General features: G+C 40.9%; 2 protein-coding genes across 2 annotated transcripts in view; both read left to right on the forward strand.

The window, feature by feature from the left end:
- The window catches only part of LOC124153322 (putative fatty acyl-CoA reductase CG5065), a 341130-nt gene that overhangs the window by 138796 nt on the left and 177398 nt on the right, over positions 1-24936 (forward strand). The window lies entirely within an intron of this gene.
- Positions 13111-13899, forward strand: LOC124173944 (proline-rich receptor-like protein kinase PERK9). The gene has a single exon (XM_046553109.1). The coding sequence runs from the start codon at positions 13111-13113 to the stop codon at positions 13897-13899; it is 789 nt and encodes a 262-aa protein (XP_046409065.1).

Here is a 24936-nt window from a genome sequence, read left to right on the forward strand (position 1 = left end):
TGTGACTATGAAAATACAATCGCTATTAACTGTCTTTAAAATGGAGCTTGATAAGGCATATTGGCATTCATTTCAAGATTTTCCTTAAACGACTTCAAATGCCTCGAGTTCTAATTATAACTTGTAAATAAGCAAATGGTTGGAATCCATTTATAGCTTCAACAGTATGATTTTTTAGAGCAATTGGCCTTATAAGTTGCTGATAGTAGCATTGGTCAATCTTTAATTTTAAGAATAGAAATTTCAAAGCCTGGAACACCCAACTGGTTAATTGAACTGAAATAAAAAACACTGCAAATCTTGGTTTCAAGACGAATTTCGAAGCGTCGTATTTACGAAATAAAACGACTTTAAATCATATTAAGCGATGTAAAAAAAATACATTAGAAAAATGTCTAAAGGTGAAATTATACCACCTAATATTTTCTTTTTTTTCAGGTCAGTCACATGAAAGACAGTCGACAGGATTTCCTACTGCTACCGCTGCCAGTGAGTAAAAATGCATGATTTGGTGATCGAGGGGAGCCTCTCCCTCACAAAAACAGCAGACTAAAGCATACTTCTGGGTGAATGTCCGTGATTGGTAACATGGAAGTAATTTGGCAGTCAGAGTCCTCCGAAAAACATTACTTGACATAATTAACGCACTCCACCAACAGGTGGCAGCTTATACTTGCGTCATCCCAAAGTTACCTTGTCCATTTTTGGCTAATGCTGCTAAAATATTTCATGTAATCGTTCAAAAAGAGATGTTTGAGTCCATTAAATAATGATTACTCTCCTCATTCGACAGAAATCAGCTTTTTATACCTTCCGTCTCTAATCCAGAATATTGATTAAGAAATGAACTTGATTATTTATTTAAAATACTTTGTATTTTTCCAATCAAGTACGCAATTTGACCATATGTACACTGTAAAGAAGACTGGGATAAATAGCTGCAATATATATTTTAATTTTTCTGCTGAAATGAGAACTTGATCATTCAATGAACCCAAGCATCCAAATTTTCAATTTCATTTATGCAAAAATTTCTGATTTTGGGAATATGGATAGTATGATAAATAATCATGAATAATAAATGCCTCAAACAACATCTGGTTACTCACTTTTCCTCAGTGAGGCCTTAGATGTTCGTTGAGGCATGATTGCGAAGCAATTCACTTTGCTATAACCCCCGATACTCATTTTTCCTATGATACGCATGTCTCGCGTAAAAAAAAGGAAACAAAAAGGTTAAAATCAAATAAAGCCAAGGCAGACTATCGCACTGCGATGTAATCTCAAATAGTTTGCTAATTTGAATAAGATATCGGACCATGGAATAATAACAAACTTATTGCTCCAAATTCATTAAATGTTAAGCAACAAAAAGGAAGGATATTTATGCAGCTTCAGTGTGTGCAGTAAGGAAGCTACTATCCTTAAATTCAATGCAATATCAGTCATACCACAAATTAATTCTTTATTCGTTATAAATAAGTATCAAATATGGCGCGTGGCAGAAAACGTATCATGAGAAGAAATACAGAAAAATGAATGGATAAGTTCGAGAATAAGTTAAAAATAAGAGATTTTTTGGTACATGCTAGTTTCTTGTACTGAAAGAATAGACAAAATTATACCTATTTGACAAAAATATAACCTTTTTCTGTAGACAAAAATTTTATAGTAATTTAACAGAAATTGCTGGAAAACAACCACTTTATTCATAAAACTTTCAAGTTATTTTTTTGCAAACATATATCTTATTGAAATAAGATTAGACTAAAAAACTGAGAGTAAGAAGATTTGACACGATTTTTTATGGCAATTATTGTAAATTCATTTTTTTAAAGTACTACTGCAAGTCTCAATACCATCTTGTGGTCATATAGCTGTAATTTAACTTAATGTCAACCAAAGCGTTGTTTGAGATTACTTGAAAATAATGGGGGCACTTATGTCGCTTAAAATAAAGCTTTCATACACAATATCGTTAGATTAATGCATTTATATGATAATACCATTGCAAGCATTTATAAAATGTTACTCCTAAATATCATATGCTGCTGACGTGCTCAATTATTGGACAACCACATTTCTGCTTTAAGCCGTCTACATTATCGTATCATAATTGAGGGATAGTTATATAGCAGCTGCTAGCATTAAAAAAATCAATTTTATTTTTTTCACTTGGTTCAAGCCTATAATTTGGTGCACTTTTGAAGATATGAAAAGCATATTGACGGGTGCCCCTTTTGAAATCGGGAAAAAAATACTGTTCTAAGCAAAAATTAAAAATAACACCGGCGTTAATGACTGGAAATAATCATTTGCTGGGTTAACGTTACCTTAGACCTCTTGACGAGGAGGCACTGAAAAATGGAATTCTGTCATTTTTATTTTAACATTTAATTTAAACCTTTAAATTTTTCTTAGTCCGGAACAATTCGCTGATTGGATCTTGTATGTTTATAGGAGATTGACATGCTGAAAAGGACGAAGACGACCCGCAGAGGACATTCCAGATACCCACTCAAAGAACGAGACGTGATGTTGGGGGGGGGGGGGGGGGGGAAACTCGGGGCAACAGCACGAAGGAGAGAGTGATCGCCGATGGAAAGACGTTCAATCACGCGACCTTTACCTTTCGTCAACGCTCACGGGAGGAAATAGATTGTTCACTGAAGACAGTACCTTTACCGATAGCCGTGCACTCCATGCTCCACGATGAAATGATGGACGTGATATCCAACGAGTTGCCAACTTGTTTAGGTTGTTTCCGGATACATAAGTCAATGGTAAGAATTTCGAATTTCATTGTTCTTACGAATGACATTACCGTGAGAAGCATTTCCCAAAAAGAAATGTCTTCCTTTGTTAAACAGAGTAAAATAATACATTTCATGCCAAAACACACCGTCACCACCGGTTATACAATTACAAATATTGATACCGCCAGTAAGGTGATATTGGACGATTTGCTTAAACAGAAAAAGGATACTTTCTTAGTTTCTCTTCCGAATACAGAAATTTTTGATAATTTAAGCATATATTGCATAAGTCATACCATCCACGCTTATTTAATGATTAATGATGAACGATGTCAGGGATATATTTTGAACCATGTGGACCCACGATTTACTTGCAGCTGCAACTGCTGAGGAAGAGGACGAATGGCTAAATTTTAAATATTATTACGGCATGTTAGTAGATGAAACGGTGACTGCAATGACGGATAATTGAGAAACAAAATAAATGACGTGAAATAGTTGCAGAAACAGAGACAAAATAGAAACTTTAGATGCAGGGAATATTATCGAATTTGAAGTAAAAACGAATTGCGTGGACGATAGGTATGCTGTGCCCAGAGGTCATTATTACACGGACCAAAGGGAAGTCCAGATTGAAGGAAATTGAGAAAAAATCACAATTGACAAAGATTAAACGGGGTTACGCTCCGTGGCCGAGTTCTTTTAATCCCAAACTATTATGCAGAAGGAACACAGCATTGGGAAGTCAGTGGTTGTTTGCAAAATACAAGCCCTTACAGCATCACTTTTTCACCACTATGAAAAATAACGGCTCACTCATGAAGAATAGGGCTTCGCGCATGGAGGAACAAAGTTTTCAGGTTACGTTCGTATTTAGAGACGATGAAATACAAACTGTGGCACCACTCGACTTGTGCCATCTGCGGGCTAGAAAAGGACGGGAGGAAAATGAGATGGCAACTCTGATGCCATTTTTATCATGATTTAGAAACAAAAATATATTTAAATGCATATTCATTCTTTTTTATTTAATCACATATCCATACATCTTTAAATTTTGTACCCTTCTACCCAAAGGGTACCCAAAGGGTACGAACTCTGTCGTTCAAAACGACCCTTTTCCTATCTTCTGAGGAAAGAGCCAATCTTCTTTGTACGACAGTTTGCAAGTGGAGTTCTTTGAACTGGATGCTGTACTAGTCCACGAATATACTTTTTTTAGAAAACAAAGCATCCTTGTAATCCTGAAAATTTACACGGGTGCCATCCGGGACGGTTTTAGCAGAGGACTTAGTGCCTTTATTTTTCGGGCTGAACCCACCTTCGAATCGAAATTCCTTCCTTCACCAAATGGAGCTTAAAACCTCTACACAACATACTTTCGAGTCACTGCAATGCAATGAATTTGTACTCGCACTTAATATACCTAACTAACCTTAACTTCACTCATTATGTTTACAAAGTATTAACGTTTGAAGTCCGAGCACACACCCACTGATTACGTAATTATACAGATAAGGTGAAGGAATCACTTGGTCATTGCTAAGAACCAGTTCAGACGAAAAAAAATTTAGACATCGCTGCCTTTAAACTGTGTTCCTAGATGCCTGAAGAATCTAAGCTAAACTACCCTTGATTGGGTCACAATACGCGTTTAAAACCCAAACGATGGGTGCATCGAACGCCAATTTCTTTCCAAACCGAAACGTCAGGCGTAAGGCTTTCGCTCATTCAGGGTCATTTCCCCTATTTGCCACCTCGAACTTCAACGATTTTGTTTGGAGACGTCCGACTTTGGCTTCACCGTCAGTTTGAATTCCCCATGCAGCAGCAGCCTTCAAGGCTCCCATCTCATGTGTAACATTTCGCTTTTCGAGAGAATAAAACACTATCAACTAACATCTTTGCCTCATTGCGTAGGTACCCATCGTTATGACCTATTCTCTGATTAGCGAACACTCCCTTCACTTGTCACTTCCTTCAATTTCCTGATTCGTTCTCTGAGCTCACACGATTCGGTTCCAGAAATGCTCGCCTGCCGTGGGTTACCATAGGAACCGGGAGTGGTCGGCAGCCGAGCCAACCACTGAAAAGAAAAAACGCGACCATCCAGGCTCTCACGGGAAGTCCCCCACCTCCCTCATATCGCTGTTTTCATTGGTTTCCTCGGCGACAGCCAAAATGAAGGAATGAACCAGCTCGTGGGGCATTCAACTCATTATTTCACGTCTGCTGGTCATTTTCCTGACTTCCTAAGGGGACTTTATTAAGGCGGAAAACCCAATTCCATTCCCACGGAAGGCCAATTTCCACTGTTGCCACTTCGATCGCATTTTAATCCGTGTTCAAAAATGTCAGTGGCGCTGTGATGAGTGCAATGCGATCCGCTTTTTTTCCTTTTTTTATTTCGCGCCACATACAATGTTTGCAATTGCGAGGAATAGCATTTAGCTTTCATGAATTTCATATATCGCACCATCATGTCTATAAATTTCGGTAAATACCTCATTCCTACGCCTCGTTTCTCCGTGAAACTCGGATCAATTTGTCCTTCAGCAACGCGAGTGGCGACTTTTGTAAACAGATTTAAATGCGGGGTGGGTGAACACAGCATTTTGACACTGATCCCCTTCTTTGTATTCGCGGCCACGACAATCTAAATTCTGTATTATCCGTTTTCCGATCGCTGAGAAGGCTTCAAGAGTTACGTGATAAATTGCTCTATTATATTAAACTGCTCGATTCCATTAAAATTAAAAGCGCTTATCTCAGGTGTAATGATATTCTGATAACAAATATCGCGTATATGATTCGAAATCAATTCAATCAATCAAAGAGGGAATCGCAATAAGAATTAACGAAAAAGAAAAGTAAGTGTTAGAGTCCTGTATTGTGAACTTATCCACTGTACTTCTGTAGCTTGTTTTTCCCAGGTCCAAATGTTGACCTTAAATTAAGGTTTCGCCACTTTAACATTTGTCTACTGATGATAGAAAGAATAAGGAAACGGCCAAATTAGGGATTCGCTCACCCTGGGACTGACTGATTGGTGTAGACATTCTTCCCCTGTCCAATAGAGTCACGTCACAGTGGCGTCTGTTCTCTGTTTAGCTACTTGCATTTGGCCGCTAATGTTCGGCCGCGACCGTTGTCGGTAACTGCATTTATCGGTCACTACCGAATCAATCACGGCCAATTTCGAGCAGCTGAAGAAAAAAAACAATCAAAATATTGTCTGATAATCGGAGAACGACGTTAGCTTGAAAGCTCATTAATTTGAAAAACGCAATCCGAACCCATTTTTACCAGTTTTTCGTTAAGTTAATTATTGGTGGCATAATTTTAATTGATCAACATAAATGCTATTATAAATCGGTTTCGACGACTTCGATCGCGAACTAAGAGAAGTTGGTCGGAGAAGAAATAGCTGCATCGCGTACAACGGTCGTGAAGCACTCGACAAAGCCGTTCTCCCCGTGTGGTCATGAAAATGAACCACCAAGGTCCTGCCTCATCCCCTCTGAACTGATACAAGTGGAAAGGCACGCACATGTCCACGGCAAAGGAGACGCCAGTTCAATGAGAAGCCTTCGTTGAAGCTATTCTCCATGGAGGAACAAGGAAGAGACGAGGACGGCTTTCCACGCAGTGAAACGAATCCCTCGAGTGTCATCAGCGAGCAATGAGAGCCCCGCACTAATCACTTCCCTTCCCTTCATTCCGTTCGTTATTTTTTCAAGACACGATACGGTGACTGCCCACCAATTCTTTTATACAATACTAAGGAAATGAATAGGCTACTAACGCCTAGTTTTTCCATTCGACAGACCATTTCTTTCTTCCTCGTCGCCTATCTTCGCTGTTTTACGCAAGTATTACGTGTGAATGGAGCATTGTAATGGACATTTCATGCAGGATATGCACTCAAGTTCCGTTCCACTAAATACACAATCGGTTTATTGATTTTGTGAAATAAATCAGGATTGTTACGAACGCTGCGTAAAGTGTACGTCATTGCTTGCAATGCCCTAAAAACGCGTAATTTTCAAATAGCTTTTAAGCAGAAGGGAAATTATTTTCATGCCACCGGTTGAAATGCGCTTTTTAAGTGACGATCACAGTTGCGCTCTTAAGTATTCAGAACGATAATTCGCTAATAGTTTCTAGTAGCTAGTAGGTCACCAAGAAAGTTATTCATCTTTGGATTATCTAAGCTAGAATTAAATAGCAGCTGCTCCTGTTCAACAATGCCTATCCTAACCAGCCAGTTACACACCCTTCCTCTGTCATGACAGATCCAGAGCAGGGGAGTTGCCGAATGTAGGCTAACCCATTTTGGGGGAGGGGGTCGGGGGGGCAGCCAACGATGGACGCATACACTGTGACGTCATGCAGAGGGATGCATTCTGGGTGGACGGGGGGGGGAGAGGGATCTATTCGAAGGGTGTGTCGCCCGGGAGGAGGCCATTGGATGTGAAGTGAGGCGGTTTTTACAGCTCGGCTTGAATGCGGGCATCTCCTGTGCGTAATATTTGGGAAAGAGTTGGAAAGGGGACTGCTGGGAAGAACATCGCTGTGAATCGGTTGGGGAGGCTGGGCGCCTGGGGTTGCGATAGTTGAGGGAGGGACGCATGTGCGACTTTGTCGACCAATGCATTGTCTTCTTCCTGATTGTTTGGCTACGTAGCGAACGACGGTGTCTAGATTAGACTCGACATTGTGAGCGTCATCGCTGCAAACTCCACGTTCACGCACAGAAAGAGAATCGAGGGTGGAGCGTGTAGGCGTACATGCGTACAGGAGGGTGACAGCTTTCGCAGTGTATGTACGGCTGCTGGCTGGTTCATCTTATGTGTTTGAGAGAGGTTTTGAATCTTTTGTGTGATGCCTACATTCAGGGAGGTGATGTTGGATTTGGAAATGCAAGAAAAAAGGAGAGGGAGAAATCAAGGGACACCACGTTTACGACGACCTGCCCGTCATAAAAACAAATGCCAATCGTGTGGCGCAGCAACAATGACCATACCTTAAACATCATCAATAAATGGCTCATGACTTCGCATTCCAATTTTAGAAAGCGACGTTGCTAAACAGCCACTGTATTGTTCTTTTCTGCTACAAGAGATTTGTTTTGGCCTCGTTTCTTCGTAATGCTTGAGCCGGCTTTGCCTTCAATGCGTTACCCTCTGCAAGAAGTTGTGCAACAGTTCGCGAAGTATATTTCCTCTCAAAACCGCTTGCGGTTTGAAGTCGCCGACAATACACTCGTTTTATTCCAGAGAAAACATAACAAAGCTTTGAAGTCCGTACTTTCTAGCCAAAAGGTGGGTCTTCGGACGAAATGGGGAACAATTAATTAGTCTCCATTTCTCTCAATCAAACGAGCCGAAATTACGTCGGCGAATGTTTTGTGCATAAGGTGCACATAAACACGATGGGAAAAACAAAGCCATGTGAGAGAATTGTGGCTGGGTTAAAAGATCGCCACGTGCGGAGGTTTGGATGTTGTCAATAACGCACGCATTGCGTCTCTTTACGCAAATGCGTAATTCTGAACCGATTCAATATTCTCAGTTATAATTTAAATAGCCAATGAGGTCACATTTTCAATACTTCCGAAGCAAACGAAAAAGTTACGGATTCATGGCATTGTCTTTCTGATGTGTGTCTCTCTTAAAGTCTTTCGGATGTGGAACTTAACATCACCAAGATGCTTACACGAAATTATGCTTGTAAATAATAGCAGCGATTTTTATTGAAATCAACAAAGGATATTTTTAAATGGCAAAAATTGATTTTATACAGAGGACAAAATTTTATAGATGGATGGAAAATATAAAATATTCTACGAAAAAGCGAAAAATAGTTACGAAGATTTTTCTCGTTCTTCCACTGAAGACACTGCCTTCTGAGATAAGATATTCAGCAGGATTAATCTATTATAGATGTAGTGTCTATTAAAAATAGATTAATGTAGACTGTTGAGCTTAAATATAATTAATGGCTACGGTAAACAGAACACAGCCTTATGTTCTGGCCATAGCTCATTTACTAACACTTACTGCACTAAGTTTCGAAAACTCTTGTCGAACCAATTAATTCATCAAAATCGTGTAAATATGATCACGGTAAATGTAATTTAACTTCACTTTCCTTTCTAAAAAGCACTGACACAATTATGCTAGACATATGATTCCACTAAAAGCATTGAAAATTGGGCGAGCACAAATCGATTGCCTGCATTATGCAGATAACAGTGACTAAATTATGCAACAAAACAGTGAGAATTCATCACGCAAAGTCATAGAGAAAGAAAATGAAATCTTCTTATAAAGCTAACTTTGCATCGTAACTCAATTTGGTGTCAATAAATACGGCCTGCGCGTTGGATGGGAGTCTCAGCCATTGTGTGGGAGAATGTCATCCAAAGAGACGCCTCTATTTAATTTTCCAATTATCTCTTCCAAAAACATACGCGCATTCGTCACACTTTTCATTCATGATCTCATCCATTTCAAAACCCAATATGCAAATTTATATCTACGTCCTTTCACGCTGTACCGGTGAGCCTTGGCTCCCCAACCCCAACCAGCCAGTTAACAATGAGTTAATTTTAAAAAAATGGCGCATTTGTATTGTTGTGGGTGTATTGTGTTGTCTGTGTGAAATATAAACTTATAACTAATATATTCACAACAGGAATATTGGCTTTTTGGTGGCCATTACATTTGAAACAATCAATGTTAATACATTATAAATATTTATATTTTTTGTTATTTATTATTATATATTATTTATTACTTTTTATATTATTTTTTCACAAATGCCTTTGTGATGATTTTAAAGAAGAATTTGGCCACGCCTGAAACGACAGCCATACAATGCTTCCCAAATGGTCGTGCAACATAGTCAAATCAACGGACTGAATGTTTCTAAGACATGCATTGAAAATATTTTAATTAGGGATTGAATTTACTGTAATTAAATTATTTCATAATTTTTATGAAATGAATGGCATAAAGGGTCTAGCCGGATAAAGAGGGTGAATAGTCCCCCCTCCGAGATTTTTCCCGTACTTGGGGTATGCGATTTGGGATCAAATTGGACAAACCTCCCCACATTTCCAGCCCGCTTGATGCCCACCAGGGGAGGCTAGATCGAAAATACGATTTTCACTCTTTTTTTAATATCTCGGTCAAGAAGCCATATTTTTTAATGCGGTTTGCGGAATTTGAAACCTTATTTAATGGAGCAGATTTCCAATTGTTTTCAAGGACTTTGAGCGGGACAAGAAGATATGGCGTTGATTTGAAAATTTCTAACGCATGTTTTTCTAAAATATGTTTGAGAGGGCCAAAAAGAAAAAACGTTTTCTGGAGGCGTTTTTTATACCTTTCGGCTGGCATATTGAAAAAATAATTTTTAGGTGGTGGAACATCGCGAAAAATGCGATTAGAAATATGCTATTTTGGCCATTTGGCTCTATGCTCTGGCCCTCCATAACACCCCTTTTTATTTATTATAGTATTCTAGCGATTAAGGTGCCTTGGAAGCTTTGGATGACTGAAAAGAGCAAAAATATCGCTTTAAAATGGCCAATAGCAGCGATATTGGGTAAAATGTATCAATACTCATACGAGCGATCTAATGTTCTCTTAAATACATGCTTAAACACGGGCTACGTTGCGATTCGTGTGATAGTTAACCACTAATTTTGGGTGATATTTGGTCAAGTTACGCGAAGTTAAGTTGCTGTGATCGGGGGCTGCGGTGTCCCTCCCACCTTCTCCCCTCCCTCTTGTGCGCAACGACCGCCTTTGCATCGGCCTCGCCTAGAGTCGTGAGAAAGGGAGTCCCTGTCTTGCGATTCTTTTTTTTTTTTTATCTCCATAGTTTTCATTTCCCTTGGAATATTAGCGATGATTTGGAGAATTGTCGCCTCTCTCGATACCTCGATTTGCCCCCGATTCTCCGTTGAGCATCACTTGACGTGTGCACTTCGGAACAACTTGGTTTCGCAGTCTCCTCCCTTGGTTCGAGTGTCTTCGGCAGATGTCTCTGCGTTCGTCGCCAGATGTTACGCCATCGTTTACACTGCCAATTAGCGCCCGCGCACAGGTAGAATCAGCGTGCGCGGAATCTGAGAATTCGAGAGAAACGGCGAGGCGACTCTTGACACGCGATTGACGCAAGCTAGGGCCTGGTTCGATGGATAAGGCTGGAATCGAATGCAGGAATAATCGGAAACCGTATTAGCACAATGCATGACTTTCATGGCCAGTACTTAGTGGAATCCATGTATTATAATGGAATAAAATGCTCTGAATTATTTCCAAGCGTAAAGTTTGTTTGACGAGACACCATTTTTCTCTGCTTCATGAGCATTCTGATGATGTCGTGAGAAGAACGATGCTGCAGCGCAGTGAAGCACGGTGACGCGTTAAATATGCATGACAATGGCGCAGAGCATAACTCAGATATTCTATTCTAATTTTATTATTGAGCACATCATAAATAAATGCTAAGATGGAAAGTCTTTTATTTGAACACTTCCAAGTAATTTTAATTGTCATTGAAATTTATAACGGACAACGCCCTGCAGGTAGTTAATTTGTTCGTACAACAAGGGTATATTTCTATAGTCAATGCCTACCTCTTCAACTATTATTAGTGTAATTTGCAGGGGATAGGATGGTAGAGAAGAGACAGAACTACCGTATGAGGTGCGGTCAGTGCCTCAAGGATAGCGCAATAATTAACAGCACAAGGTAATCAAACTAATTAACATTGCAGACGATGATGCCCAAAAAGTAGTATGAAATAATTCCAGCGTTCTCTGAAGCCCCCGCGGAAAATGCTTTATAAGCTGAGTATAACGGTCTCTTTGGCGCCAATACTAAAGCGATCGTTGGAGGTAGCGCACGATAAAGACGGAGAAAAATGTGATTCAGGATTTAGGTACAATAGATCTAAGATTTCATCGCGCTGTGAGCAGTGTATTTATTATATGACCCACTTGTGTATTGATCGCTTGAGGAAATTGATTGCCCATTTCAGTGAAAACATCACCCAGCAGGTCAGCTAATTGGTGGGTGAGACGAGAGACTGACTGTAATATAAGTAAAATAAGTAAATAAAAGATCGTAACACTTTTCCACAAATATTTTTAATACGTACAACGCGTTTCGGCTCACGAAACATTTGAAAATCACCTTTATACCCTTGAGAAAGGGCGGCCTCTCTTTTTACCCCCCCTTTCCTCTCTCTACTACGCACGCCTGTTCCCACCCCCTTCTTCAAAGATGTCAAATCCTCCCCAAACCCCCTTCCTAAGGGTGTAAAGGTGATTTTCAAATGTTTTGCAGTGTCTTGTACCAGATGATGGCTCTGTGAGCCGAAACGCGTTGTACGCAGTAAAATATTTTGTGGAAAAGTGCTACGATCTCTTATTTATTTAAACATGTCTAACTTCCACCAATTGAAGCTTGAATCTGTTGAACTAACTGTAATATTCGCACGACAAGCAAAATTTTTTGTATTGTAGCCATTTAGTGGGTGTGTGCTACAAGTCCATACCAATCGACAAAACAATAAATATTCGCAAAAACAGCAATAGGTAGGCATTTAAGTAAAATATCAGCATGTTAATAAAATTGCAGAATATAAAATCCAATCACCCAAAATGACAGCTTTACCGTCGGTAACCGGCATATTGGCCTACAGCCGATTAAGGACACTTCGCCGTTTCATTGAAGCATGCTTTTAAAGAAAATTTTATGGTTTCTTTCTCTATATAAATTATTTTAATATTCAATTCAAACAGACGCCCTCAGGCGTCAGCTTTCTTCGATTTTTTTCTCTTAGTTTCATGAAAATTAGGTATTCATAACTTGTGCCTTGGAAGATTTAAATGTGCACAATGTGGTCGTCTCCTCTTTAGATCTCTGAAGACGCTCCCGTCTGAGAAAGTGCTCGCCACCCACGCCGCCTCGGAAGAAGGTTGGCTCATTGGTTGGTTTGATGCGTGCGTTGGCTGTGGTTGATCACTTTCCTCAATTATCCCCTCATCCAAAACCAACGAAACGGGGATTGGACGAAAAATAAGCTAGACATGGCAACGGAGCGCGTGAAGAGTTCTCGGGATCGCCACCGGGTCAGGAACTGCATTAGTGCCGACGTTTCTATCTCCGACTCGGCCGATCCGGACGCTGCCGCCGCTCTACTCTTCGGACAGTTGCCGCGATAATCGAGATTTTTACTGTGCACTACGCGCGCGAGTAAATTTTTACCTTGTGCTTCGAAAAATTTTATCGAATAAAGAACTGCGTGAAGACGCAACGCGCCAACCGGCGCGATGGACGAGGAATCTCAAGATTCCGAGGCCAACGGACAATGGTCCGAAGACGATGAGACCAATTCAACCCCGCCATCCTCCCCAGAATCCAACCTTGAATCCTCACCAGAATCACCGCCTGCCAGCCCGTCCCAACCCGCCACAACCAACCCCGTTCCGGACTCGGTGATTCCAAGCATTGCTTCCTCTCCTTCAATTCCTCCGCCTAATCCCAACGTAATTCCCGCTAACGATTCTGTTCAAAGTAGTTCAAATTCAACATTCCAAGTATCTTTGCCAATTGAAAAATTACAAGATCCAAATGTAAGAGCCATTCTTGGGCTCCCTCTGCTGCAGCCAATTGACGCTCCTGCTTCACAGGACGGTTTTGTAGAGATGAGAAAGCGAAGGCGTATTTTAAAATCTCCTCCGTTATCACCACCGCCAGTGCCAACCAGTAACAGGTTCGCTCCTCTAGAGCCAGTCTCTCAAAAGGGCCCTCTTAAGGTCCAGCTTCCAAGATCTTCCGCTCTGCCGCCCGCTAATGCTAATAATTCTAACCAGAGCCGTAACCAATCTTCCGAAAACGGTTCTGTTCAGCCTTCAAAAACCAATAGCCAACCTAACGCCTATCAGGCGCCTCAAAATACTAGAAAATACCGTATTCCGCCAATCTTTCTTAAAGACCAGTCTCAATGGTCCCTAAAAACCGCGCGATCATCGCCGCAACCAGTAAACCTCCAGCTTGTAATGCCACAGGATCCCAAATACGCGTCCAATGTCACTCAGCAGAAGACTTCCGTGCTCTAGTAAAACTCTTCAATGAAAAATCGTGGGAATTTTACTCCTACCAATTAGCTGAAGACAAGAAAACCTACCAAGTTGTTCGCGGTCTCCTCTCTGCGACTTCAACAGAAGAAATTAGAGAATCCCCTCTAGAGCAGGGACTGGAAGTTGAAGACGTTGTTCAGCTAAGGACCACCAGGCCTTTAAAATCAGAAAAAGAACGCCGCGAACGCTTTCTGCGTGAAAATCCTGATTCAACTCTGCCTCCACTCCCTACTAGATTGCTGCCGCTATTTCGATTAAAACTTCTATCCTCTGCTGCCCAAGAAAAATTCATGAAAGTGACGCATCTATGCGGCCTAGGGAAAAAATAGAGACCTTCCGCCCTTCCCCTGGACCGCCTCAGTGTACTAGATGCCAGAGACACGGACATACTTACAAATCTTGAGGTATGCAAACACGCTGTGTCCGCTGTAGAGAAAATCATTCCCATAAGGAATGCTAACTTCTTAAACCGGCCCCTGCGAAATGTGCAAATTGCTCCGGCGACCATCCTACGAATTTCAAGCAATGCCCAAATTACCTAAGTTTCGCAGAAAAATTACGAAGCAATCGCCGACCGCCACAAATCAGCCAATCAGCGTTCACCGCCGATTCTTTTCCATCGCTACCGCCGCCGACTCTACCAACCGCTCGCAACACTGCAAATTCCAGCCCTCCTGCATCCCAGACGGCAGACTTCAACATTTCATCCTTCATTTCGTCATTCCTCACGCCAAACCTCAAGCAAAAACTGACCTCCTGGTTATCCGATATGATTAAAAAGCTCCTTACTCCATCCGAAACTCCAAAATCTGAAATTATTCAAATAGCACTCTCTTTGATGAGTGATGGCTAATCGTCCAGCAAACCAGCTCAAGATTCTCCACTGGAATATCTGCGGAATCCACGAGAAGCAAGAAGAGCTTCGCGAATTAATTAAAATTGCATTGCTGCGACACGGCTTTCATTCAAGAAACCTGGCTCAACGAAAAGAAATCCATTTATTTCCCTGGCTTCTCTCAATACCGGCTCGATCGTCACGATGCGAAAGGCGGCGGCGTTCTTCTCTTAATCAAGTCATCAATTCCTTCATCACAGCTTCCCAACCCAAATAAATCATCCGTCGAAGCCGTCGGTGCCAAAATACGAACTACGCTCGGCAACATTCATTTGTGGTTGCTTTCCGTCCTCCGAAACCGCCGAAAAAAGAAGATATCGAGCATTTAAATTCTCTTTTGAAAGCGCGGAAAATCATCGCCGGCAACTTAAATGCAAAACATCACAACTGGGGCTGCAATACTAACAACAAAGCGGGAAAAATGCTTCTCGGCTCGCAGCGTCGGCGTAATTTAGAAATTATTGCACCTGATTCACCTTCTCATACTTCCTACCACGGCTCTTCAGACATTCTTGACATTGCTCTTTCGCTAAACGTCCCTTCAATCCCTTCAGTCCCTTCTGCTGCAATAGATTATCAACTTTCGGACCATCTTCCTGTCACCTTTACTGTCAACTGTCTTACGGCGCGCAACTCCTCCAATTCCAAACGAGTAGAGGTGGGTTAAACTGTTCATTTTTATGAACCGTTCACTTTGATCCTGTTCAGTAAAAAGAACAGTTCAAAATATCGGTTCATAGTGAACAGGTAGGGTCATTCGGTAGAAAATATTGTTTATCATGCGTTTAGAGTACATGAAAGCTTAGTGTGGTATCGTAAGGTTTGTGGAGAGTGTTATGGTAATTTCGAGCAAGAATCGCGTTTTAAACAATATTTTTGGAGATGCATCCACATTAAAAAATTTCATCGTAGGCGCCAAAAAGTAAGTCCAAATATCATCTTGGTAAAGGGACCAAAAAAATTTCCACAATCATGAGTTCAATCGTTTCCTAAGTTCATGAATCGCGTTTTAAACAATATTTTTGGAGATGCATCCGCATTAAAAAATTTCATCGTAGGCGCCAAAAAGTAAGTCCAAAGATCATCTTGGTAAAGGGGCCGAAAAAAATGTTCCACAATCATGAGTTCAATCGTTTTCTAAGTTCATGAATCGCGTTTTAAACAATTTTTTTGGAGATGCATCCACAAATCCACAAATGTTCAAAAAACGAAATCAAAATGAACGCGATATCCCAACTGAACGCCCCGAGGAAACTAATATTTAATCTAATATTTCGAACGGTTTGAAAGAACTGATATTTTAAATATCAGTTCAAATATTAGTTATGTCGAACGGTTCGAATGAACTGATATTTTAAATATCAGTTCAAATATTAGTTAGAACGAACGGTTCGAATGAACTGATATTTTAAATATCAGTTCAAATATTAGTTAGAACGAACTGTTCAGTGGCGAACTGTTCGTTTTCGTCGACGGAGGGGAATAGTAGAGAAAGAAGGGGAGGGGCTCGGTCGTCTACGACGCACTTCGGCGGCCTTGGATGGCCTCCGTCGTAACCGCCATCTGTTGTACCCACAACGCACTTGCTCGAGTAAGCTGTAGTTCAAAATGCCTCTTGATGATCATACCTACTGTACCGAGTATGCCGCAATTGTGCAGTGCCGACATGAACAGTGAACAGGGTGTTTTAGAGAACGGTTCATTTTCGAACCGGTTCATTTCAGTGAACAGTTCGTTTTGGCAGTTCGGTTCTTTTTGACCCATCTCTACAAACGAGGCATTAATTACAATAAATTTAGTCACCTCGTCGGAGACAATTGTCATCTACTCAACGCTCTTCCGATTTCAACCCGCCAAGAAGCTAACATCTTTGTCGAAAAACTTACGACAATCATCCAAGATGCCGCCAATGACGCGTCATACGAAATTCCGCCTAAAAACCATCCTGAAGCCCTTCCAGCTGACATCATTGCCATGATCCAGCAGCGAAACTCAGCCCGCAAGATTTGGCAGCGCAGCAGATTCCAAGAAGATCGTTTACATTACAACGCCCTTAGAAACAAAGTCCAGCGCTCCATCAAAGAACTTCGCAGCAAAAACTGGAATGCAAAACTTGAATCTCTCCGCGGCGAAGACGGAATTATATGGCCCATTGCAAAAGCTCTAAAAAACCCCGCCGACAAACGCCTGCTCTCAAAACTTCATCCGGATTAGCAGTAACTAATGACGAAAAAGCACAAATTTTCGCAGAACTCCTTGAAAAGCGCTTCTGTAATGATCTTCCTTCATCGCGCGAAGATGAATACTGTGAAAACTGGCTTAGTCTGCTGAATTGCCCAATCTCCGAACCCGAATTTACCACCCCGGCTGAAATTATCGCAACAATCAAACTGCTGAAGAGGAAATCGGCGCCCGGCCCTGACGGCATTAACAACCGACTACTACGAAACCTTCCCAATCCTATGTTCAAAGTTTTAGCTCGTCTTTTCAATAGTTTATTCAAAATTTCATACTTCCCAACAGCGTGGAAATTAGCAAAAGTAATAATGATTCCCAAACCAAATAAACCGGCTTCAAATCCATCTTCTCATCGTCCGATTAGTTTGCTAAATACTCTATCAAAATTATTTGAATCAATAATTCACTTTCGCTTACGTAATTTCGTGCATGAAAACAACACCATGCGCCCAGAGCAAACTGGCTTCCGAAACAACACTTCAACTACCCATCAAGTGCTAAGACTGGTAGAAGATATCACCGCCGGCTTCAATTCAAGATTGATTTCCCACTGCGTGCTGCTGGACCTTGAAGCTGCCTTTGACCGCGTATGGACCCTGGGCCTTATTAAAAAATTAACCGATATCAACCTTCCTCCTTACCTCATCAAAATCATTCAATCCTTCACTTCCGATCGATCCTTCCAAATCTATTCCTCAGTATCCTTTTTCCATCCCATTTCCTCCGGCGTCCCGCAAGGCGCAATTCTTTCCCCAATCCTGTTTAATCTATATGTGAACGATACCCCATCCCTTCCTCAAACCCGCTTGTATCAATACGCCGACGACACAACCCTAATGGCCCAGGGATCCGATCCGCACAAAACGGCTGACATTCTCCAAGATCACCTGGATGAATATGAAGATTGGGCGGCTGAATGGAAACTCAGCGTTAATGCAGAAAAATGCAACCATATCGTTTTCACCAGACGACCAAGAGCCGACGATGGCCATGATGTCTACTTCGGCAACACCTGGGCTTGTCATATCCAATCATCAATCAAGAAATCACAGGGAATTTACGCTGCCTTATTTCCACCGCTGAAATCGAATTCTCCGCTGGCACTTAAAACCAAGCTTCTTCTTTACAATTAAACCGCTCTTAACGTATGCCTCTCCCGTCTGGCTTCATGCCGCAGCAACCCACTTGAAGCGAATTCAAACTTGCGAAAATAAAATCATTAGAAAAATAATGGGAGCCCCATGGTTCGTTAGTAACCGCCAAATCCGAAAAGATCTCAAAATTACGCTAATTTTGAATTTTCTAAAAGCTGCAGTAGAAAAATTTCAGTATTCTCTTGGCAAAACAAACAACGAACTACTCAAGAATCTTTGGGATTACGTAATTCCGAATAAACCCAGGCATAAAACTCCCAAATTTGCCCTCAAACCTTCCCACATCCCTTTACCCACCTAACCCAAGCATTGCTTTGACTGAAACTTCAAGAAAGAGCCAAGTATAGTATATGAAACCATCCCGCTGCTGAAACTACTAGAAGACAGCTGATTGGCTGGGGGCTAGGAACATCAATATAAAAGAAAACTCCAATTGGCTTGGATCAGGGCTGTGTGTGCCCTGAGGATGATGGCCGAGTCAGAGATCGAAACGTCGCGACGTTTCGATCTCTGACTCGTCGGCACTGCATTAGTGCAGGTCGTAGGAAGGTGCAGTCGTAGTCGTCCTGTGGCGATCCCGAGAACTCTTCACGCAGTCAATTCGCCGAGAAAGCAGCAAATCTTTCTTCGCGACAACGGAGTCATAAAGCCGATGTCCCACGGATGATGAAAGCCAATGTCAAATTTGCAACAAAATATTTGCATCAAAATTTTTGGACAAAAATTTTGATGCAAATATTTTGATGCAACTGGACGGGGGTGTCCCACCATGCATCTCATTTGGACGAAAAACAAACGAAAGACGATATTTATGCAAACAAATTTGGAAGCTTATGGAAGTGAAGTATTCTGTCTTTTTTAGCAGGAGAAATTGCCTGAACAGGCCTCTTGAACATTAAAGAGGCGAAAAAAAGAAAGCAGAAGGAATGCAGAACTTGGCCTTGGCTGGAAAGGGGTTATGAAAGCGTTGGAATAAGCATGCTAAACATGTTGGAGAAGGAGTTGGTCGACGATGTTCCCGATGTTATCGATAATAATTGACGATAAGTTGTGATATTTTCCCCTTATCAGCAAGGTTGAGCGCAGAATAAAACGGCAGGAAACAAACGTGAGGCAGTTTATTCCCGCGACGAAAATATCATTAATAAATGATGGACATTGTGGTTGAGAAGATGTTATGAATAGTGCTGCAAACGTGCATTTAAATCACATTTTTCTCACCTAATCTAGCAGTTGCTAACATAAGGTCCTTATCCTATAATCATAGAGATAGAAACGGGCAGCTGTAGTGTTTCACAGGTTAATCGTCAGCCCATATTAGTCATTTCTCCAGCTGCTCGCTTGCTCGCATTGTATGCCCTCCACAAAGCTAACCTGTATAATTCGGCCTCGATACCTTACGTAAATCTTTTATTCTTTCCAAAACATCCCTCCTTGCATTGCGATTCTAAAGATCGCATACTTCTTATTAAAGATCAACTCATTATTACGGATTTCCTAGTTGAGAGTTTCCATCGCCTATCGAGACCAATTTTGCTCATTTTTACTTTTAGAACCACAACAGGCGATGAAATAGACGATCACGAACGTCTATATACACTTGAAATAAGGTTTTGTGAATTCACTTCGCGGTATGGTGACATTATAAATTCAAAACTAAACCTTTTAGTATTCCATACAGTTCTAGTGAAAAAACTCTACCGGTTTCGATCTTTTCAGGTCTTTATCTAGAGGTTAACGATAATGATAATGACCTGAAAAGGTGGCAATCGGTTAGCTTTTTGATGCATGATGTGTGGAACACAACAAAGTTTATTTTTGTGTCCATAATATATATATTTATTAATTAAAATACGTGGACAACCCCCCTCCATAACAAATTTCGGGATCCGGAATTTCTGAAGAGAGAGACGGCGACAATGTCTGAAACTGATCGCTTTGCGGAAGGGAATTGTGGCAGAGCGAAAACGTAAAAACAAAACACTCCGAGGCGAGCGTCATGACATGTCGAAGCCGAAGCAGTGCAGCAACCTCAGTGTGAGAGAGCTTTCGAAGAACTTAAGGAAACAAGTTTCGGGTATGCTGTGGTTCCTGAAGGCAAGATATCGCCGAATGAAGATAGTTTTGTTTTTCCTGACGCTCCGCAGCGATCTGTTCAACTGCATTCCCCGCTGGCTCCCATGACGGTGGGACGACGAAAAAAAGAACAACGGTGGATGCAACGAGAGTGTTTTGCATGACTTCACATTGCGTAACCCAGCCAAGTCAGCAAGTACCCCAAGAAGGTGTGTTCCGAGCAACAAGCTTCAACTGTTGAGTATTTACGGTTGAGCATTGCGGTCCAAATTGGGATTGACTTGAGAGCTCACGCCACGTCATTTTTCAAGATTAAAATCAGACAATGCATATTCCGATGTTTTATTTCAAATAAACCAATAAAACTGTCATTCATTTGACGCTTGATTTTCCTTAAATCATTTTAAGCATTTCATAGAAGCTCCTCTGCTCCACAAATATTACTCAAAGTACAACAAGGATGTCGGTCCTCAATTATGGCAAAAGAATTCATTCTCCAGAAGCAAAAGAATGCAACGCTTCACGAATTTTAGGAATACAATACAGAAGCAATGCTTCATGTTAAGGACCATGCATTCGACCATCACTTACCCCTCCCGCTTCAATTTATTTTCTGAATGTTGTGCTCCTATCCTCCATTTATTCTTTCTGTGGCTCTTTTTAAATGGAATGGTAGCTAATTAAATAATTTTTCGTAGTTTGTAATCAACCTGGAAAAGTGAAATAAAAATGGTTATTATTCCATATTGTTCACCAACGTATTGCTCTTCCCGTAATGACCTCGAGAACACCGCCGTCGCTACTCGTATAAAATCATTTTATTCCTTCCAATGGATAATATTTCATGAAATATTAGTTCTTAATGTATACTATGGATGTTTTTAACACTGTTACTTTTTCAAAATATCAATTTGTTGCCCTAAATAGCCCTAAATTGCTAAAGTCTTATGACGAGCCACAGCCGTCATTGTGCGATTTGGCATCGTAAGTTCATGACGAGATGGACTCGCCATTTCAGCGCAAATGCGAAAGCATTCCGCCACACATTGTTGCGGATGTCACAGTTTATTAATATTCTTCACTCGATGTAAAAATATTATCAGCCACTTAAAACTACAGCAGAAAGATCACCGCAATAATTATTCAATGAGTTAAAGTATGTAACTTTTACTAATTAGCATTTATGAAAAAATGAGCCCGTTTCGAAAAATTAGAATCATAAAATTGAAATATTTACGCTATTAGACGGCGGCATACGATCCGTCACATGCTGCCCATAATTGCACCACCTATTTTTACGTAGCTGTCTGCGCACCATATAAAAAGTTATAGAGGGGGGAGAAAAATTGTGCCACGAAATTTGAACCGAGGATAGCTGAAGCCAATAGGAAGGGAGCAAAATGACCAATGATGTTTAGGAATAGTGCTTTGGCTAACACTTCCAAATGATACGCCAGGAATCTAATCATCAAAGTATCCAAAGTGGGACTTTCAAATTAAGAAGGAAATTCATGCAACCATTGAACAGGATAAATTAATCCAAAGGTTGGAATTTGGCTGTGAATTACCAATGAACTATAAGAATGTGAAGGATTTAAGCTTTACAAGCCTTAATGCAAGCTCACAATCAATGTAAAAAATATAAAACAATATAGGACCCGGAGGCTATGACTACGATTAGATTACTTGGCCTATTACGAAATGATATCTTTTAAAATGATACGGAGAATGCCCACTTAGAACCGTAAAATATTTCCGACTCTGACAGAAACGATGAACCAACAGATATTCGGCCCAACGGATACGTATACAGATTCGTTTTTCATGCCTTTTTCCACGCATTAGCAATTTTACGATCCCCTCGACAGCAAATGTCCTTTTCAACTCCACAGATTCCACACCTAATAATGACTCCTTATGGCGGCAGAGCGTCTGGCCAGAGAGAGAATTCTCTGGGTCGTCATGAATCGGCGACCTCGCGTCATTTCCAAAGCGAAGGCAACATATCTCGAATTACTCCTCAAACGTTTTCGCTTATTTATTCACCTTCGTTGATATTGCATGTGCACCCATTGCATCTACATCGCTAGCAGCCTCAAAAGGCGAATGTTAGGACGTGTTAGGACTCCGCCTATTTCCCCAAATATGTACTTTAAATGAATTTTGGTGATTTTGTGGGCAGGGTGATTTGACTTAGGCCTAACACAATACATGCAATTTTTATTTTCGGGGAAAAAACGAATTTTTACACCTCCCTGCAAAATATCTCTCTCGTTTCATCGTTTCTGTAGAACTGTAAGTGCGTGGTGACTCTGAAGTAATGCTTTCCTAGTCACTGTGTGTGTCTTTGAAACCCTATCAACCGAAGAATAACGCGTTGCCTCAGAGTCTGTGCCAGTATTCCTGATAATTCGTGTGAAGATGTATGTGTACTTAGCCAACCCGCAATCGAAATAGCATCCAGCCATCGACATAATTGCATCAAAGGGAACAACTTTAAATCGCTACAGCATTAGATGAAACGAAACTGAGATTATCGCACTATGATGGCAGTTCGCATTCCCATCATCTTTAGATCTGTCTCTTTGATGCGCAGCGGCGAACATGCCACGAGCCATTGAGCGGCGCGATTGATTCCCGACCATCCATCCCCACGGCCTGCCGTTCCTACTCACAATTCTTTTGTTTACTGTCGTAGCGCTCATGTTTTGCCTAATCCAATCAACACAAGCGCTGGCAATGCTACCCTACTTTCAAAGGTTGAGTAGTCTTGGTTCACTCTAATATTCAAGTTCGTTCCATTGCTGAAGTTTGTAGGGGATTTACAACGGGGCAAGGCCTCTAATATAAACAATGACAAAACCTAAACTTGTAACATAAACCCCAAAAAGAAATAAGCTATCCGCTGAGATCGAACAAAGGGTAAGGAGGTATGTTTTGCAAATGTAACTCTCCTCAAATTAACCCTACTATCCACGAATACAAAGCTGTAGATTTATATTACTATTTTTACGCAAGTAGTAACTTATGGAGCTGAGATTTGAGCATTATCGAGTCAGGGTGAAGAAACCTTTAGAAAATTTGAAAGAAATGTTATAATGAGAATCTAAAGCCCAATTGGATAATTAGAGATATGGAGCATTTGAATGAACATGGATACAAATGAAATAGTACAGGGGAAGCGTATAGCTTGACTCGCAAAGTCTTTGGCTGACGTGTTTGGTCCATGTAGAATGGATGATAGAATGCCGTAGCTAATAGACCGCAAGAAGGAACGCGTCCGAACAAGAGGTAGGCGATGGGAGAAATAGCAATTGGACGTGGATGATTTGAAGGAGTTGCAAGACGGAGTGAGAAAGCAAGACGAAGCAGCAGTGAATAAGAGAGAGCCAATGGCCACGGCGGGCGGTGAGGAAGATACGACCGCAAGACCTTCAGTGTTGACCTCCGACTGACTTCTTCGTTGTTATTGCTCAGAGAAAACAAATAAAAATTAACGTTCAAAGTGAACCACGCCCGTCGCCACCTCAGCAACCACTTTGAAATATTGTAGTGTGCAAACCTTTCCAATACTTAACAGCATTTTGAGCGAAAAATGCAAACCCCAATAAAATTCTGCTAAAAATGTTCATGCAGAGGTACAGCTCGGGTAAGATACAGGGAAATGTTGACAACGATCAACCCGATGCCCAAAAACGTTCAACATGACATCGAAAGTTGTGATGAATCACGAAAGAGACCTGTCGAAACGTTTTCTAAATTCGCTTATCTAACATTTATAGTCATGATAGAAATGAAAATTTAAATGGGATTTGACCGCAAACGATAGCATCCGTTGTAAGCATTCACAGTCTATCGAACAGAAATTTTCCTTCGCTAGTTTCTACATCGTTTTCCTTGATTTTTCCCCGCGCATTCCTTTAAAAGCATCATTACTGCTATCCTTGAACCACTCACCGATACATCTTCGAAGGCATTATTTATTTTCTCAGAATGAATTGAACGATCACTTAGAATAGTAGTTGATCCTATCATACCGTTAGGTTAGTCCTCGACCCAATTCTTCTACAGCCTCGAAATAAATGCTTTATTCTATGGCATTCATTTATTCAATGCCATATAATCCATTCAGCTTACTTCATAGTCATTTCTCTGCGTTTGAACTCAACTTTTTACTGTATCAAAAATTTAAAGCTACCAAAGCCTATTCGTCCACACTCGAAAAATTATTCGTGTATAATATCCATTTTTCATTTATTACTCATTTTCATGCTCAAAAAATTCTGACGCTGGTAAGTAGAAATGTCTAGATAACCTCAAGTTTTTTCCCCTGGTCTAATCCTGAATCCTAAATTCATGAACGAGAAATTCCCTTTTCAGAGTAACAAAACTCCTTACTACGGGGTAACACGAATATTTCTATTTTGTCAAGGATTTGATTAAGGCAATAGTTGGAGATGAAATAAATAAACGAAGGACAGTAGCAAAGAACAAAGCGATTGGAATTGCTGCTCGGTGGCTTATAGATAGATGTTCTAGAACGCGGAGGGACGACTGTCGAAGCCCACCTCATGCGACATTCGATTGATTGGATAGGAACCTCAATATGTGCTCGCATCCCAAGGAAACAGGCGTGATCACAAATGGCATGAT

Source organism: Ischnura elegans, chromosome 2, assembly GCF_921293095.1.
Source record: "Ischnura elegans chromosome 2, ioIscEleg1.1, whole genome shotgun sequence".
Classification (NCBI taxonomy): domain Eukaryota; kingdom Metazoa; phylum Arthropoda; class Insecta; order Odonata; family Coenagrionidae; genus Ischnura; species Ischnura elegans.